Genomic DNA, 19,057 nt, shown 5'->3' with positions numbered 1-19,057 from the left:
TCCTCCATGCAATGGCGGCAGCTTGCATATGAAAAGCATTAAACGGTGATAACGGCTTTGGCAGTTGCTCATATGGGACTACACACGTTGCATATAGACTCACAAATTCTCAAACAATATCTTCTGTTCCCTACCAACGAGGGGGCGCAAGCAGGGAATCTGCAAAGAGGTTTGATTTTCTTATTCAAAATATTTCCTGGTTGGTAAATAATAAATCGCATGAGTATGGAGGTGTTAGCTTATGACCTGAGAGCACTTCAAGCGCAAACTTTAAAGGATCAGATAGTTTCAAATCTAGTTAATATATATTTATTTCTTTACAATTTCAGTCTTCTGACTTAATATTCATGTCAGTATGCATATATATGCATATGTTTATGTGTGCTGATTCATTTGTGCATGAGGCTATGTGCATGCCCACTGATGCGTATCTCTCCAGGTACAGTGGTAGCCTCCAGGGATGAGGAGGTGTTAGAGGTGAAGGCGGGTAATCCACTGCTGCTCCATGGTGGTTGCGACGGTGCCGCCTCAGGCTCGGAGCGCTCCCAGGCTCGTCCCACTGCCAAAACCCAAGCTGGGCCCAGTGCTGGCCACTCACCAGAGCTTGGAATACAAGCAGCGAGGACCGTAATGGACGGCGAGAGCACTGTTGAAAGTAATGCTAGGAATTTATTCAAATTTGCGGGCTGTATCTTATTTTAGATGTAAAATTATCTTGTGTGGAAATATTAAAGAAAATGTATTTCTTTTGCAGAGCTTATTAACTGTGCTAAAAAAAAAACATGTAATAAAAACAAATAAAAAATGTCAAAAATGGAATGTGAAACAACTAAATATTTGAATAAAATATTTGAATTTAAACATAAACTACTATAAAGAGATGATAGAAATACCGTATGCCTCAATGGTATGCAAATTATTCTTTCTATTGTGGAATTAGAGAAGGATGCAAACATATTCACGTATAAGACCGATATGAACTAATGGCACAAATGATAAGAGGATTTTTCTTTTGCAGTAAAGACGTCCGAAGAGGTGGTCCCCCGCCATGCCTGGCTGCCGAGGGAGCACGCACGACCTGACATAATTACGCTTGGCAGCCTTTCACTGCAGCAGGTCAGCTACAAAGCTACAAAGAGGAATATCTGTGTCATCATCCCATATTTAACAGCACATCAGCCACGTCCATTATGCTGCGTATGGGTGACTTTAGCTAATGGACGAAGAACATTTTATCTGTTGCTGTCAGTGTTTGTGTAAGTTTCTGTCCTTTTTCTTTGCCCACTTAATTCTTTGCCCCACTTTTTTGCACAACTATTTGGAATTTGCCACATCTCGTTCCCAGCATTCGTCTGAATGTCTCCTGGATGCACTCAAGTAAAAAGCACTTACTAGATGATGCATCCATCTAAGGGACCGAAATAAGTTGAATAGCTTTAAAATATACGGTGCAAAAAAAAAGTCAGTGAACAAATGTTTCTTTTGTCCACTGGATGGTTTTGGTTCGTGGTTCGTGGAGGGTGACAGCAGGGTCATGCCATTATCGTTCTGCAGCTTGATGGTTGAAAAATAAATATGAAATAATGAAATTGTTATATTTTAATCAGAATATACAATAACTCGCATGACATATACAAGAAGTGCAGTTTTATTGTCTCTCATTGCACATTGTGCAGAGACTACTAATATCAACTGTGCTAAGAATCACTGAAAGAGCAAAACTAAAGATAGCTTTTATAAACATTTAATCTAGTGGAATCTCAACGCATTGAAACTTCCTGTTGCATTGTCATTCATATTTGTTTCATTGATACTCCGTTTCTATGCTATGTTTATTTTCCTCCTCAAGCGAACTAGAGCATGACTGCTTCGTATTCTCTAACTACGCTTTTGTGCAAGGATGAACAAGCGTGACGATCCTGAGCTAGCCAAACATTCATTCAGTCACAACAGATACGGAGTGAATCGTTGCTATTGTGTACGGAAATATAGATCGCAAAAGACATTCCGTCATTTACATGCGTACGTAAACAGAACTTATGTTTAGTCATAATCTCATTTGAAAGATAAAATAGAAATGTAAGCGTAATTGGTTAAAAAATGGCCTGACAATGTCTTGGAAGTCAAAGAAGTTGACTCATCATCCCTTATTGGATAAGCTCTATCAGTGCTAGGATCAGTATTATCTTCTTCTCCCGTGATATTTATGCACTGTTTCCACTCCCACTTGTTCATTCAAAGTGCTTTATCCACCAGAGATTTTACATCTATTCAAAAGAAAATAATTGTGTTTTTCTTCCTAGGCTATTCTTCCATAGAAAGCAGAAGGATGGCGTCACTTTAAAACATCAATGTGTCTATAAGGCCCGTGTGAATGTGCTGACTGGATGTAAACTCACACTCATGAAACGCAACATGTCTTCAGGGTCTATCGATTCACTGCAGATTGCAGGCCAGTTCATTTCTTTTGCTCAACTCTTCCATTGTGCGCATGTGAATTTACAGCAGGTTGCTGCTCCGAAGATGAGCCACTGGGTAAACATGAAGAGAAGGCTGATGGATGTCTTCAATGGGAATGGAAAAGTAAGGCCTGCAATGATAGAACATAGATCTTAAGTTTTCTACGATAGACAATTTAGTAAGATCAACACATTTGAGATGCGTTTAGAAAATGTCTCTTGTGAACTAAGAAGAGAAAGAATAAGCAGTGTTGAAAATGGATGGATGGATGGATTGACTGAATTTTGCGGATTGCGCAACCAAATGCCAACTAAACTGTCAATTAGTGTTCTGGTAAATTCAAATGTGTAAAAATGTAAAACAAAATCCAGACATTTACGGAGAGAGTCTATCAGATGATAAATTCATGCAAAAAGCACACACAATCCAGATGACTCGCCCACTGCTGAGTCCATTTCATTTGCATATTCCCTCTCCATTTGTACATCTGATGTCACATCATCATTACTTGCGTGAAAAGCATTTGTATTGCCGGTGACATTTGAGAAAGCATGTAATCTTATAATTCTGCCACGCGCAATGCATTGTGGGTAGAGGATGGCTGGAGGCCACCCGATTGTGTCCATGTCGTCAAGCTCGGAGGCGCATCAATTCGTAGTGCGTCCGCTGGAAGTCAGAGATCACACGTCACATCTCGTAGCCAGCGCCCTGCCCCGCCGCGGGCAATCAGCTTAGCATGTTTTTGTTTTTAAGTAATTATGGGCTAGCGTGGCGGCTGACATAATAAAATCAAGAAACTACTGTGCGCATCAGGATCTTCTCTTGTGTTTAGCTGATTTATGGGTGGGTGGTAGTTGGACACCAGCCCTGTCAGATGAATGTAGTTGGGAGTTTAGCGCGGTGACCTCCTCTCGACAGCTTTGAACCCAGTAAATTCCTTCCGATATCAATGGTGGGTGGCTATTAGACACGGGAGACTTTCTACGTATCACCTAAGGCTACATCTGCCTGGAATTGAATGAGAAATGATTTCACTATTTCGCTGGCTATGCCCATGAAAGGAAAGGGAAAAAAAGAAGAAGCGAGAAGACATGGAGCGAGCTGACTTGTGTTTTTCTGCAACAAATGTGTAATTCATTTGTCTCCACTCTTTCTGATTTAATGGAGGTTGAGTAATTGCATTAGGAGGCACATTGTGTCTTGTTGTGAACTGATGAAAGCACATGTAATACTTTGGATAGGCAAACAGAGAAGGCTGGAAAAGAAAGCAACGCCAGCACCAGCGCCTGCGCCTGCGCCTGCCTTTGATGCGGCGCATTTATTTGCCAAACGCTATCCTTTTTCCGCCCATCTTATCCCCAGTCACAGGCAGGCCAGGCAGGGCCCGGCCCCTATGATATTGCTTTATTTTGAGGAATTAAGAGACGTCGCGAGGAGACAGAGCGAAGCAGCCGCTTATTACATTACCTCTGATAAGATTGAAAGGCTGAGAAAGGAAGGGAGCAAGAGGAGGAAAGAAGTGTTTTGTTGTCTTCTTATTAGATTGCGCTAGCGAGTCAAACAACAGAGCCCAAAATGCAGCTTTCTAACAGGGTTAGCTGGTTGTTTTTCGACGTGCGCTGCGCATGTAGCAGCGGCAGGCAATACTCTTGAAAGACCAGGAAGCCATGTCCAAATATGGACAGATGACTCAGCTTCCCAAATCCTTCTCTTAAGGGGGCCCGATGTCAGGTAAGGTCTATTTCCACGTGAAAGAAGGATTTTTTAAAGAATATATTGATCGTGGATTGTTCAGTAATTGTAAAAGCAGCAGGGATTATATTATATGAATTATATTATTTTAGATTAGATTATTCATTATCATTATTATAAATATTGCAAGAAATCACATGAAGGCAGATGCAGTGTGTAAAAGCGCAGGTGTATTCTCCTCTCATTACCGGAAACAAATAAGATAGCCAACGCTGAACAAAATGACCTCCTCTCTGCTTTGTTGCAGCTTCCTATGACATGATGGTGGTTTTAGGTATCTAAGGGGGGGAAAGGGAGATGGAAAGTAGGAGAAAGAGAAGAATGCGGAGCTTGGATGGGATCATCAGCAGCTGCGGGAGGGAGGAATGTGCCGTGCCGTGCCGTGCCGTGCCGTGCCGTTGTGTTGCATGTGGGGATGAGGCTTGCCATGCCACCGTGCTGGCTTAAAGATGTAATGAATCTTCAGTCAGGGGCTTTCCTTCCAGGGTGACAACTGGCTTTGAGGAAGGTTGTAAATGCAGGGGAGATTGTGGTATAATTCCTCAGACTGGCGTTTGTGCCCCCCAGTCACCATTCGATTATCTCCCAAATTGCTGTGTTTCACTGAGATAAAGATTTTTTATGGCTTGCTGACTTGAAACAACCGGCACAGGCAGAATAGGGTGCAGAAGAGGGAGAGAGCGAGAGAGAGAGCGAGAGAGAGAGCGAGAGAAAGCAATGGCCAAACCTGCTACGCATAGTAATTTCCTTTGGTAAATGACAAAATCTTTGTTTAGATGACATTTCCCTAAAATTACTGCAGCGAGATGAATCTGAAATATGAAATGCCACATTTGGCATGCAAAACTATGAAAATGTATTTCTGTGCAAAATTCATGGAGGCATTTAATTTAGAACGTGTTTAATAACGATGGCAGCCTGCATCAGTAATCCTGCCCGGAGGTCCCGAAAAGATTGTCATATTTATTCTCTCCTTTCTTCACCCCCCTCCTTCATTCCAAAGCCAAATTTTTTGAAGGGGTAAATGCTCATTGTTAATTAAGATTTACTAATTAAAATGAAAATAATTAACGAGAAAGCTTAATCTCTGAATATTAGCCCATACTTTGAAAGAAAGGAAGTTTTTGTACGTGGCATTTCCTGTCTCTATTAAGAGCGCATTTTGCGGGAGCAGTCAATGTGTGCAAAGCCCGCAGAAGATACGTGGCTGACGGGACGGCGGCTTGCCAGCCCGAGCGTGGAGACGAGCCCTCTGTGGAGCCTTTGATCTCATCTGTAGGAGTGCTGTAATGTTACGCCACTTTAGGCACCGCTCGGGCTGGCGGCAAACAAATCGCGTCTCATATAGAAAAAATTGGCCCCCTTCACCTTGCCGTCCGTCCGTGTGCAAACGTTTGGGCCGGATAGTAATGTGCAAATTGAAGTGTGATGATGCCATTTTATTGTCATCCCTATACTTCTTTATTTTTTTCTGCCCCTCCTCCTTTCTTCAGTGTGAGGGTTTGAAGGCCTCCATCACCTCCTCCCAAATGTGTGGGCGAAACCGCTTTGCCAGCAATTATACGAATTTCACTTTTGCCCAAATTGTTTTTGTTGTTTTAGTATGCAAACAGAGAGAAGATGTTTGAGACTTTTCACACTTGCGTACCTGTGTTTGTTGTTATAGATGCATCCAAGTCCATCTCCTCAGCCTGTGGACGTTTGTGTGCGTTGTCTCAGGGCCACCAGAGACAAGCTTCCCAGGGGCCTCTACAGTGTTAGTGTGGCCCTTCACAGCCATCTTGGAGGTCCATCTCTAACCTGGAATAACGACAAAGGTCAACATGAGTGGATGGCATCCACCGACCCCGTCGAACACCACGGCTGCTTTTACAATATAAACCTGCACGTTAACCAGAATCTCTTCATGGTGAGAACAAATCGATATAACAACAATCATTTATAACTGCCATTTTTTTTAGCTATGTGTAAACACTGGTGCGTTAACATAACTGGTTTGGTTTGCGGCAAGCATTGCGATTGACAGATAAGGCTCGTGTGGCTCAATGAGAAGCGAGAGATCTCAGGCAGGTGACGGTGAAATGTTGCCTCCATCTCCTCTGTTGACACTAATATGTTTTTATTCAAGCAGAGAAAGACAGAATGGGGCGGTTCATTCTAAGAAGCCTTTATTTACATTATGCTTGGCGAGGCTGCCTTGAAAGCATCTTACTCTCAGATGTCTGCATGATGAAAAAGAGGCATAAATGCAAAACATGTGCTGCCTCTGCAACGCTGACACTGCATGGGAAACAACATGCTCTCCGTTCCAGTGATGGGAAATTCAGTGAAACATCAGAAGATGCAATCCTGACAACAAACAATGTTTTTGTGCTAATGTAGCCTAGCTACACAGCACAGCAGCATCCCATTTCTCTCAGTTTCATCATTTGCAGTGAAGACCGAGTGCTTTTCTCAATGTGAAAGGCCCATGAGAAGTTCTATCACTGCGGATATGAAAATATGCCACGCGCACGCAGCCTCCAGGTTTTTCTCTGGGGTTTTGCCATGAATAAAAGAACAACTTTTCAACATGACATTTAACCCGTGTATGTAAATCAAAAGCGATATCAATTATTCATTTAAATAAGGAAGTCATGTTTTATTGGAATGAAAATGAAGTCGAAACGCATTTCAAAAATGCAAGTGTCTATGTGCATTGGGAACATAATCATGCTGGGTTTGGTTGATGGGAATAACCAAAATGTTCTAAAGAACTGGTTGGCGGCAGACTGGCCGTACGCTCTGGAACGAGGCTGATTTGATATAAATATAAACTGTCTATAATCAAAGTTGAAACTGTTAAGCCTCACATAACCGATTCCTTGCATAAAAAGTCTTAAGAGTTTGTTCAATCCAGTGTAACCAGCTTTAACCTTGTTAGTTCACATTTGCAGCCGGCCCAGATTGAAAAGCGATTGAGAATTTCGCTCAAGAGTGACTTTGCACACATCTCAAAGTATCTTATTTTTGGAATGGCGGTAAAAATCCCAACTGCTTAAATGTGTCCTTTTGGGAAGGCCTTTGAAGATACACCCCACTCCCGATTATTTATGGCATCTAAATTTAAATGCTGCTTTATATGATGGAAAAACATCTACGGTATAGGGTGCCAAAAGCTTTAAGGAATCAGATTTGATGGTCAATAATGACAGCTGGATCAAAAGTCTTTGTTTGGTTTATTCAGTGACGCACAGAAACAGAAGTTGAAGGGTTTCACTTCATATTATGATATCCTCTCTAAAGGCCTCAGCTTTTGCTGAAGCATTCAGCAAATGTGGACACTGTCAGTATACTTGTGGGCGTATTCACTGAGCGAGAGCATCCAGATTAGATTGTCTCCTACTCCCATCAAACATAAAGGCTGGGGTAAAAACTGGCATGACGTGAATACAGACCTGGGATCTGATTCAGAAGTTGAAAAAAGAAAAAAAAAAAGGTTTAAGTACGGCATGGTAAACGGCTCATGACACTCACCCCCTTCTTCATCTCTGCAAAGCTATTGAAAAACCTGTTGTTGTTGTTGTCCTCATTGATGGCTGTGAAACCACTGATCAGATTTGTGGGACTATCGGGGCTTTCTTGAATGTTTTGGTTCGCCTGTCTGGCCCACACTATAGCGTGCGATCTTTCCGAGTGCTCGCAGAGCTTTCTTAGAGGAAATGAGGAATTAGTGATAGTAGGAGGAAGCCAGGAGCTTATTTTTCTTTCCTCCCTCTCTCCCCCATCTCTTTTTTCATGCACTCTTCGCTTTGCGTCTGGGTTTGCATTTAGAGAGAAAAAGAGTCACTTCAGCTGGAGAGTGGGAGCGGAAGAGTCAGGCCTGCAGTCTTTGTTCATTTCTTTTTTTTTTTTTTAAGCATATGGGAAGCTATACAAAAGTTTTAAGGTTAAGAGGATTGGAGATTTAGGATAGCCAATATTTATTCCCTGTGCCTCCTACAATCTGCTATTATGGTCACCACATGCATGAGAGTTTGGACTTCTAGAACGTTTTCATCAAAGCATTTTTACATATAAGTTATCTGCTTTACAGTCTGTTTGCAGTTTTAATGATTATTTAAAAAAACTGTGTGACACAAATGGAAGTCTGATTGCTTCCAGTGTATATTCTCCGTCTCGTAACAGACCTTGTTGAGGCTGGTCCACGTCACCCAAATGTGTATTTATGTAGGTAATATTTCTTCCATTATATGAATGATATAAAATAAGCAGTGTGATATTAAGTCATAAATTTATGTACTGAATCAGACAGTAATACCTGTCGTTTTACCAAGTGTACAATAAAAACAAAGGAGGTAAGAATATGGTGAGGAAAATATGATTTATGTGTTAAAACACGTCCTTGATGCATTCCTTTTCAAATAAAAAGATGAATCATTTTCACCTGGTGATGGATGAAGTGGCACACAGCTCAGTGTCAGTTCATTTTTTTTTTTTTTTTTTTTTTTTTACATAAGCCTCATTCTGCGGTTGAATAAGAATGCATTTGTTTGGCACCGAGTGTGATAACCACTAACACTGTTAGCCTCATTCAAGATAGCCTTAATATCATTACGCTGATTGATGTTTGCCTCCGCTCACTGAAAATTCAGTAAGTGTCAGCTCGTAGACGACTACATTGGCAAATCGTCACTATTCCCTCCGCTTTGTGCTTGACGCTGAGTCTTTATCACGCCAACTCCATTTTGGAGAGAAGTGGTATGAATGACAGCGAAGGAAAAAAATAATAGAAAATATATAAATATTTTGGGAATAAGTTAAAGGAGGATTCAAGTCTACTGTAGGATGTAGAGTAAGTGGACCCCTGAGGGCTTCTTTTCTTCTTGTTACCTTCTGTCTGTCATTGGCTTTGTGGGTGAGAGCAAGTCTGTGCATGTTTACTTCATTAGTACTGCATTAGCAAACACGCTATGTGCATATGTGTGCTTACGTTTCTGGAAGGACCTGCAGGCATGTGTATTCATCTGCATAAAATCAGGAGTATATTTGCCCTGTTTTGTGTCTGCAGATCTTACCCCCAGCTCGGGAACTTCTCCCTTCCATGGTCCTAATATTCCGACTAACTGCATCACCAGGACAAAGTAGCTACATGAAGTCTGTCCTGGCTTGGGGGGCCTTTCCCATTTGTGGACCAAACCTTAGCCTGGTTGAAGGCAGGTATGTCTCGGACTTGAACCTCAGAACCAGAAATGCGAGTCACTCGGTCACAATAATGCCACCACTCACTGAGTTTTACATTCCAAAAGAAATAGTTGCTGTTCCAGATCCAAATTGTTTCCTGAACCAGGTACAAAATCCCTCTGCTTAGAGGAGAGCCCGGCTCAGTGGACCAATTTCGGAAAGTGGAAGCTCTCATCTCATCTGATCTAGATCACTGGCTGTGCAATATGTACTTCCAGGTGAGCATTTGTCCAGTTTTATATTCCATTAAGTCTTACAACAGCAGATAACATTTATGTATCTGCACAAAGCAAAAGAATGCATTCCATTAAAAAAAAAACTGTTAATGGAATTAAACTGTCACCATTTCACGTCGTGACAAATATTAATTAAAGCAGTTTGATCACTCATACCTGTATTATAATTACACACACGCTGCTCTCCCGCAAATAATGGTGATGCAGACGACGATGCATAAGAACATTTGAACATGACCGCATTGTGTTCCAGATAAGGAGACTCCCACCAGGAGCATCCGAGTGCCCCACCTCCCTACAAATGCTACCTTTAAACACCCCTGTTATGCTCAAGTCTGCCGTCCAGCACAGCCAAGTGCCAGGCCAGGCTCCTCCCGGGTCCAAAGCAGATCCACAACCAATCCATCCCCAGCTGAACCTGCTCCATGCTGGCCCCAGCAGTAGGGCAGGAGAACCTGGCGTGATGCATTCACCCCAGGGCTCGCCCCTCCACCTGTCAGCTGATTCTGCTTGCTCTTCATCATCTCTGCCAGGTAGGGGTTTAATGTTCATTTTCCCCCCGACTATGCCACAGTGGGAAGAAAATGTCACCCTAATGTCACTAGAAGTGGCATTGGAAGAATGGCACTTTTCACTCAGTGGTGGGTGTACAAGTGCTGGAGGGCAGGGATGGGTAGACACATGGGCAAAACCTGACAGATAAACAATGTTTCCTCAGAAACCATAAACGTACGGCAGATATACAAAAGGTGAAACAAATCTGACCAAATATTTGAACTTTGACTCTTATGGGTGATGAACCTTGACTTAAGAACTGAATTACACTCCACCTCCAAAATACATAAATGTCCTGCAAAGAAAAAAGGGGAAATGAAGATCTTGGTCAGGTCGATAATGTCACGTTCAAGTTTTGTCCAGTTTCTATTAACCCTTTCCCAGTTTCAGACGTTTCAGCTTAGCAGTGAGGACGCAATTATTAAAAGCACACTATTTTTGGTACTCGTCCACGTTTCCAGCCATCCAACACCTCCCAACAGTCTCATTTGGTATTGATCTTCTGCAAGCAAGACTGGCTAACCTGGTTGTTATGAATACATCCTGCCCTTTTCCCCTCGTATTTGGTGAAAGCTTTGCTCATCTTTATTTAACAGTCCTCAAAAGTTTCTGGCATGTTCTGCTTTAAACATCACACAGGCTTTTTAATTACAAATGAGTTGTGACAGGTCTGCTGGGTAGCACCCTGGCCCATTTTAAAAGTGATGCCGACTGACAGCTCGGCAGTGTTCTCCCAGCGCTGAAACATGTGGAAGAAATTGGTCTTTTACATTTCACAGCTTGTCGCTTCCTCCGCCAACTGACCTGTGACCCCCCCCACAGAGATCCTAACACCCACAAGGGATATGTCCCCAACGAACTGAGTGGCTTTTGAGAGAGATCGTGAAGGAGGGAGGCAATCACGATGAGATTTATGTTCTGCCAATAGAGGTACCAGAGGTACCAGGTCTCCGCAAACCACATGGCTTCGTACGAGCACCGACGCAGATGTCAGAACGTACAAACATTTTTGTCGGGAAGGTTGCTTGGGAAGTGAACCTGATCCGTAAGTGAAATAACGGATCAAAAGGTGTCCGGCGAGGGCCCTCATTCCCGTTGGCGGCTAAGCCAAAGTGACGTTTTCTCCTCATTTGCATGCAGATCCGTTCACGTTGCATTACGTCTGGAGCAACTTTAGGTGTTTATATTGAGAGATTACATCAACGTTGAAGGAAGTCATTGGTCAGACAGCTTTAACCGATCTCAAATATGCTAATCCGACTCAACAAGGAAAAGAGGAACAAATTATTCACCCAGGTTTTCAGCTTTTTGTCAGGTCTGAGGGTTTGAGACATTTCCTTCCCCTTTTGTTTCCAATATGTTCGGTGTGCCGGGGGATTTTTCTCATTAGCCATTTGTCTCAGAATCGACCGAAGTATATGAAGACCTCTTGTCATGCAATGTAACAGACAAATCTGAGTATGACAGTATGACTGAAAGTTTGGCTTCCTGAGGCTGAAACCCAATTAATCCCTGTGGAATAAAAAGTCTGAGGTGTCTCTTTCAGAACAAAAGATGACATCCCAATCTAGGAGAATAACTGACATTTCTCAAACCCCCCTAAAAATCTTGAGATAATTAAATGTTATTGTGTAATGATATCTTTTTTGGATTAAATGTCTCAGATGACTCACCCAAGCATGATGGTGAGTATTTGGCGTTTCAACTTGAAGATTAGCTGGAGGCACTTTGGGTTAAGTGACCTTTCCCATTAAATGAATGATCCAGTTACATCGGGTTTGTTTGAACCAAAATGACTAATTAGATTAGCGTCTTGTTTTGCGATCGCCATTACTGGATCACTATGAGCATGCAGATGATTCTGTCGCAATTTGCAGCCTCTTCGTTTTTCTGCACTAGTATATTTTGGATTATTGCGGCTTTAAAATAGCAAGAGATGCAAATATAGTGCAAAAGCAGCCAAAGTTTCAATGGAAACAGAAATTAGACAGTTGAATGAGACTGAGTCTCAAATTGATACCCAGTTATGAATTATTTTTCATTTGATTTTGTATTATTTAAAATTTGAGATTTAGCCCTAGGGTCATAGTCCAGATAAACTGAAAGGCTGAGTACCTGATCCTACGTTTGTTCCCTCTGGAACTTTGAACCAGTCATCGGGCAATTAGGGGCCCAGGTGAGCAAGCACCGACCGTTTCAGCGGTCAGCGCTGACATCCTGATGGGATTTCGACAGCGTAATGGACCTCGGGCCTTTTTTGTCTACTCGGATTGTAGCAAGGTACGCTCATTCGTATTTCCACTCTGGAAAGTGCTGAAAGTCCATGTCGAATAATATTAATGATGGTCCGCATGTGGGTGCCTCAATGTGTGGATTATGCACTGGACTTCACACATCCTGATAGGATAGGGGATTGTTGCCGGCCTTGAGTGCCTGGAGAGGCTGTAGTTGTGGCTGCCCGAGTGCTCCGAGTTCACGGACGTAGCCTTCAGCTGTCCGCGCTGCCTCCGCTTGAGTCGTGCACATTAGCCAGTGATGCCTCACAGAAGGATTGTGTTCAGTAAAGCAAAAGGCATCACAATTCGCGCTGGGCCAAACAGTAGCTCTTTGTTATTGTTGAGCTGTTGTCCTTGAATGTGGACAAAACATTGGCTCATTCTGCGTACTGAACGTCTTAAGCTCCTTGGCGACTTACGATGGTTTAGAGATTTTTATGGTTCTGAGTTTCACTGTAAAATTTGTTTCAATATGTCAATTTTTACCTTGTCGTCATATACAGTATTTTATTTTTACATTTGACTATTGTCTAATCATTAGCAGAGTTATGTAATGATACTCGTGTGACGAAATATCTCACCTGGTTACCAACCAACCATAAGCACTCCAAATGGTTTGCAACGTAATTAAGTATTATTTCATATTCATATTTCAGACCCCTTAGAATAAAGGAAATTTGATTTGTTGCCATATTTTCATTTTTTTTAGGACTGATATATTTAATTCTGCAGAGGAAATAAGACGGGGTATCTTCATATGTATTAGATAGATGTGACCACCTTCATGGGGGTGCTAACTTTCGCAGAGTGAGATTTTGCATGTATAAAGCTAAGGTTTACTTAATTACAACCTTCAGGCAATGCAGGAACCCCGTTTTAAAATTCTGTGAATGTTAATATGCTAAATAATGCAGATCTCTGACTCTTCAAGCATGAGACACACATCTGGCGGCTTACCATTTAAATTACAGGGGGAAAAAAAGGATGAGGGGAAAAACACTTCAAAAAGTAATTTTCCAAAGAAAAGACAAATAGAAAACATGTATTATTTACTCCGCTTTTTATAATTATTAACTATAATGTGCATACGTTAAAATCTGATAAATATTTAGAATACCGTGCAGCTTGTCACCACAATAATAATAATAATAATTTTAACAATTACAGCTATAATAGTTGTCTTATATTCAGACTATCTCAAAACAGACACTTTTGACCATGCAGATTTTCATTTTTTTGGGGGGATGGAATTCAGGAAAGGATCCGTCTCCAAGAGACATTTCCGGCAACGTGGGAGCAAAGAGTCATCTTCGCAGGGAGAAGGAAGAGGGTGGGATCCACTTCAAGGTAAGAGTGATTTGAAGAGGAAAGTGTTGAAACAAGCATCCTTCTTGGCTTTTCCATGCTGTGCCTCTTGCCACCTCTTGCTTCACCCCCCCCCCCCAGACCCAAAGACACGCGCACGCACACGCATACACCATCCGAGTCTATTATCTGAGATTTGTCAAAAAGCATTTCACACTAACAGGTATTTTGAAGTCTTCAAAGCCACTTTTGATCTGCATGACCAGCTAAATTCAGTGAAATCAGCAAAGCCGGCCGGGCAGACCTTGCCTTTTTCTCTTGTAGCCGCTCGAAAAGTCTCAAAGTGCTTTTGCTTTGTGCTACAGACGACTTAAGCCAAAGGAATCAAAGTCTGCATGTGAACCCCCACACTTTGAAGAAACAGTCATAGTTGCACAATGATTTCAAGTTGTTCCAAACCTTTAATCCCCGTAAATGTGTATCCTTGCACTGCTGAATGGGCCCCAAAGACTGTCATTAATCTATGCTATCGTGTTCAGTAAATGAATTTGTTGCTATGAGGTTTTAGTTCCCCGCAGCCTCTGTAGACCCCCCCGCCATCCTGGTCTTTAAAACCTCGCTAACTCTATCAAATGTTGTGGTGTGGAACCCAGTTGTCTAATGATTAAGTGGAGTGATCTTCAACCTAGCTCAGCCTGGAAGCACAAGGGATCAAATTTCAAACCATTCAACCTGCAGTGCAGGCCTAATTAAAATGAATTTTCTCCAGGCGACCACTTTGCCCACAGGGCAGGAATCCAGCTCTATAGCAGATCTGCTTTTAAGGTATTGCATTAAATTTATTGCAGGGAGACGCCAGAGAACATTGTGCTTCATATAGCCACTGCATTTTTCCCTCTCTCCGCTTTCTTTGCCGTTCCTCTCCACCTTTTTATTGTGATCATCAGTCTGGAATCCAAGCTTTCTTTGGCAAAGATTGCCCTATGAAAACGAATGGAGCTTTTATTGGGGCCCTGCTCATTTACTACTTTCTGGGTTTGTCTCACGGGAGATGGAGAACGAGGGAGATGGAGGAGAGGAGCAGGTTGAAAAGAAGGGAACAGACAGAAGGTTGCAACCGTGGAGCTCATTAGCATACATCAGTATGAGTATTTCACAACTTCAAGCGGAAAGGCACTAAGCCCACCCAAGGGCAACGCGGGGCTGACAGGGCCCGGGAAAGCAAGCCGTTAACATGTTGGCGGCTTAACAAATAATATCTGCTCCCAAGTACCTTGGTGAAATATTTAAAGCCCCACTTCCTAACTCCATTTGACTGTGTTTATGATGATGACAGTAAACGACTTGTATGGGAGGGAGGGGGGGGGGGGGGCTGTCGACTCTTAGATATCATATATTTAACACCACCGTCACTGTGCACACATTTCCCAAACAAACTCCACTTGAATGATTGCATGCCATATGCGATTTCGCCATCGCTCTCGTGTGGTGTCAATCGCACAGCGTTTCAGATGCTCCAAAAGCGTCACGCACGCTGTCACCGTCACCGCGTGCATCCCCCGAGATAAATTCCGAAGCCCGCTTCCTGCTTTGCTTACAAATGACGTCTGCGTGTGTTCTTCCCCAACTGCTGCTCCTCACAGAAGAAGCCAATCAAGAAGACAAATAGCCGCGGCCCCAGCGTGAGCGGCGGCAGCGCGCAAGATGCACAAAATCACAAGATGCTCAACATGGAGGAGATGGAGGAGTACACCTTTTCCCTTCTGTAAGTCTTCAAGCAAGCTGATGAAGAACAATCAAATTCATCAACAACTGTTTATCTGGATTCAAATTTTCCTGATCATTTACACCTACTACACTACTGTATTTAACAACCTAATGCATTTGTCCATATAATGTAACTTTTGTGCAGATACAAAATAGTCTATTGAGCAAAAACATACATTTTGGGTTGCTACATTTCTCATGACTCTGTATAGGGAGCTTTCCGTTACACTTTTGAAGCAAAGGTAAGAGTGCCCCCTTCATTCCTTAATAACATTTCAGTCGTTTTGCATATAAATGAAGGTAGACTCAATATTACCTTGGCCTCAGCCATGCTCGTATTAACAATCCAAGCTGCGTTCATCTTAAATTTTGGGCTACGATCGCTTGTTTTTCCAGGCCCATTTCAACGTCAAAATTAAGCGACTGAGGTTTTTTCCTTTTCATCATAGCTCTCGGCATTTGATTTTAATGGGAAAAAGGGGATGCGGGAAAAAAAACAAACAAAGTGACGGGTTGCAGACTTTCAAACTGTATGCCCATGCTGCATCAAAAGAGGCCAAAAGCAAAAAAGGTCTTATTTCAACTACAAAGTACAATCCGTACAGGTATTTGTTATTTTCTTTGAAATCCAACTAAATGAAGGGGAGGCGCAACGGTACGTTAGGGCGACTTACATGACGACGCTTACCCTGGAGAATGAAAAGTCGGATCCTTGTTTCCTCATTTGCGCGGGTTAGTAATTTGTAGCTGCTGGTCACATATTAAACAAGATCAGAGACTACTGGCTGACATCTTGTGAACATACTGAGGGAATTTGAATGATTACCTGCCTGTCCCGCCAACCAATGACGACGCACACAATAAATAAGCACCCGGGCAAAAGCTTGCATACAAAGAAATACATTTTTTTTTTCACAATTATTCATACAGCAGCTGCTTTTTTAAGACCTCTGAGCAGTTCTGCAAAAGCCATTTCTTTCTTTCATTGGGTTCTTGATGAGGATTGCACTGGGATGGAGGCCTGGCTCCAAGTGTTGCTATTGATTTCATCTTCACAGGAGAAGGTATTACACCATCTTTGAGCTAAAGGCTGTTTTATGACCTCCCCTAATCAGAACATTAGAAAGACACAGTGCTGCTGTTGCCTTTCACAGGGATATAAAAGACAGCGCAAGCTCAAAGTCATTGCCTCACGCATCCCTCCCACTGTGATGTTTGACTTTGCCAAGGCTTCTCCACGTTACCTGAGGACTAGAAGAGATACAGGAGGGAGGGACTGTTTATTTATGTTTTTATATATATATATATCTTTCTTGCATAATAATGATGTGATGTAACATTTTCTATGACGCCGCTGATGCATCTGCTTGTATGTTTAGTATTTGTACTGTGCATAGGCCACGTCGTGTGAGATTCAAGCCGCAAGTGATTGAAGGATATGACTGCCATCTATTGAGCCACACCATAGTGAGCTCATTTTTATTGGGTGTCCTAATATTCATCAATTATTAAGGAAACAATTCAAAAGTTTGGAATTGATTTGGGATATTCAGACAAATCACAAATATGTAATAATTTCCAGCAAATTGGTATTTGTGTGCACCTGGAAGCACAAAAAAAAGAAAGACATGTGTCGTACAGTATGAACTGTAACTAAAACAAACACAGAGCACATACTTGTAATATTTTTGGCTGCAGGTGCAACGTCAACGTCCGTAACAACTTGGGGGGGGGCATCCACTGCCTGTCAAGTGTATGACAAGTGACAGGTTGTAGGAATTAATCAGGCAGAGATGTCAGTTGCATTGAAGTATGTGCATCAACCCCCTCTTCCTCATGTGTTTGGACTAGATGAACTTGATGAAAAAGAAATAGCATGTATGCCTCAGGAGAATGGCTAATGCACAATTAGAAGCTCCTATTGATAATTACAGAATATTTCTGAAGAAATGAAAAGAACAAAGAGCAGTCGATATGATTTGTCCGTGTTTGTGTGTGGACAGCCGACATTCCCGAAACATGCTGGAACATGCAAGGAACGTAATTTAGTGACCTTACAGCTCATAACTATGTTAATTCTCCTTTGTGAAAATGTTGCAATTCAATGTGAATTGTTTGAGTAAGATAATGAAGTGTCACTGAGGTGGTTGATGACTCTTAATCACTCATAACTTTACCAAGCAAATTTTTGTCATTCTAATGATCCTGAGCTTCCCCCCCCCTACTCCCTCCACCTCTTAATTCAGATTTAGAAAACTTTATCCCTATGGGGCAATTAAGGAGCTAATGTACTGATAACATTGGTTAGCTGCTGAGGAAGGTTTGGTGAAATATCATTATTATAAAATTGGCTAAAATCAGTCATTTGTTGTGCCCATTAGAAATGAGCGTTTACATCTTTTTGAAACCTTGCGACTGGTTGTAGGTGAGAAACCTGTTTTAATCAAAGTCATTCTCACATAGCATTTAGATCTAATTAGCTCAATTATCAAGATTATAATTACATTGAAATATAGCCCCTAATGCTCATATCAATTATATGTGTGTTACCCTGATTGGGGTGGGGGTAGAAAGAGGGAGCGAAAGATAGAAATGGAAGGTAAAAGGTCAAATGGGAACCTTAGTTCCATGAGGCCAAACTGAATGTTACATTTCCCCCATAAATATCTCATATTATATTTGTGTACAGCATTTAAAGCATGCCAAGAAAAATGGTTGTGATTGGTTGAATATGAAATAGATGGGCAAAATCCACCGTTTTCTTTTTTTTTTTATCCATCTCAGGGCGCGGCCATACTGCCACTTACTGTCGACTGAAAATGCTGTCACAATTGCCACAACCAATCACCTCCCACTTTGATAGAATTGCAACACACACACACAATGTGTTCTTTTTGTAGAATCAAAGGGAACACATTGACCTAATTTCCCTCAGTTAGCTCGCCTCGTTGGGGACCGACGTTCCTCTTCACACGTTTCTCCCCACTAAGTCAATTGGAGGGCTCCATTTGTGCTGTTCTCATCCTCATTGTTGTTTTCCTCTTTATGTTTTAGAGTGAAGGGGTCATTTAATCACTTCATCTGGTTTGACCATGTTAAAATGCATCTCAAGGAAACATGATGGGCTCGCACCTAAAATTCAACAATGGATAGTCCACCAAGTCTGATCATCTGTTTGCAAGTCTTCGGAATACTCATTTCAGAGCCTCCCAGAAGTGCCAATAAACAATTTTGACTTGACGGTGTCAAGCATGCCCAAGCACGGTGTGAACTTCTTAGTGAAGGTGTGTCCTTCAACGCCATGAAATGATGATTGCATAAAAGCTTGGCAGCGTCAGCAAAAAGATCCAGAAGACAAATGCCATCAAATTCATAATCAAAGGGATGAGATGTAAACAAAGATAAGGTATCAGCAGTCCTATCTCTTTCTTTGACACCTCAGATAATCACACTTCCATAATCAGTATGGCAGTCATGCATGTA

General features: G+C 42.0%; 1 protein-coding gene across 4 annotated transcripts in view; it reads left to right on the top strand.

Annotated features, from left to right (window-relative positions):
- The first annotated feature begins 2,508 nt into the window (after positions 1-2,508).
- The window catches only part of ofcc1 (orofacial cleft 1 candidate 1), a 38,232-nt gene continuing 21,683 nt past the window's right edge, over positions 2,509-19,057 (top strand). For 2 of the 4 annotated variants that reach the window (XM_088364200.1, XM_088364198.1), the window contains exons 1-7: positions 3,746-4,191; positions 5,879-6,121; positions 9,263-9,411; positions 9,542-9,653; positions 9,925-10,204; positions 13,758-13,849; positions 15,451-15,572. In XM_088364200.1, the coding sequence (XP_088220326.1) occupies positions 5,879-6,121; positions 9,263-9,411; positions 9,542-9,653; positions 9,925-10,204; positions 13,758-13,849; positions 15,451-15,572 (998 nt within the window). In that variant the 5' untranslated portion in view covers positions 3,746-4,191. Of the gene's footprint in view, positions 2,584-3,745; positions 4,192-5,878; positions 6,122-9,262; positions 9,412-9,541; positions 9,654-9,924; positions 10,205-13,757; positions 13,850-15,450; positions 15,573-19,057 lie in introns of those variants that run through there. The other 2 variants (XM_088364201.1, XM_088364199.1) reach the window with 2 other exon arrangements.

The sequence above is a fragment of the Syngnathus floridae genome, chromosome 20, assembly GCF_059516105.1.
Source record: "Syngnathus floridae isolate MCC-2025c chromosome 20, RoL_Sflo_1.0, whole genome shotgun sequence".
In the NCBI taxonomy this organism is placed as follows: domain Eukaryota; kingdom Metazoa; phylum Chordata; class Actinopteri; order Syngnathiformes; family Syngnathidae; genus Syngnathus; species Syngnathus floridae.
This window is presented reverse-complemented; position numbering and strand designations above follow the sequence as displayed.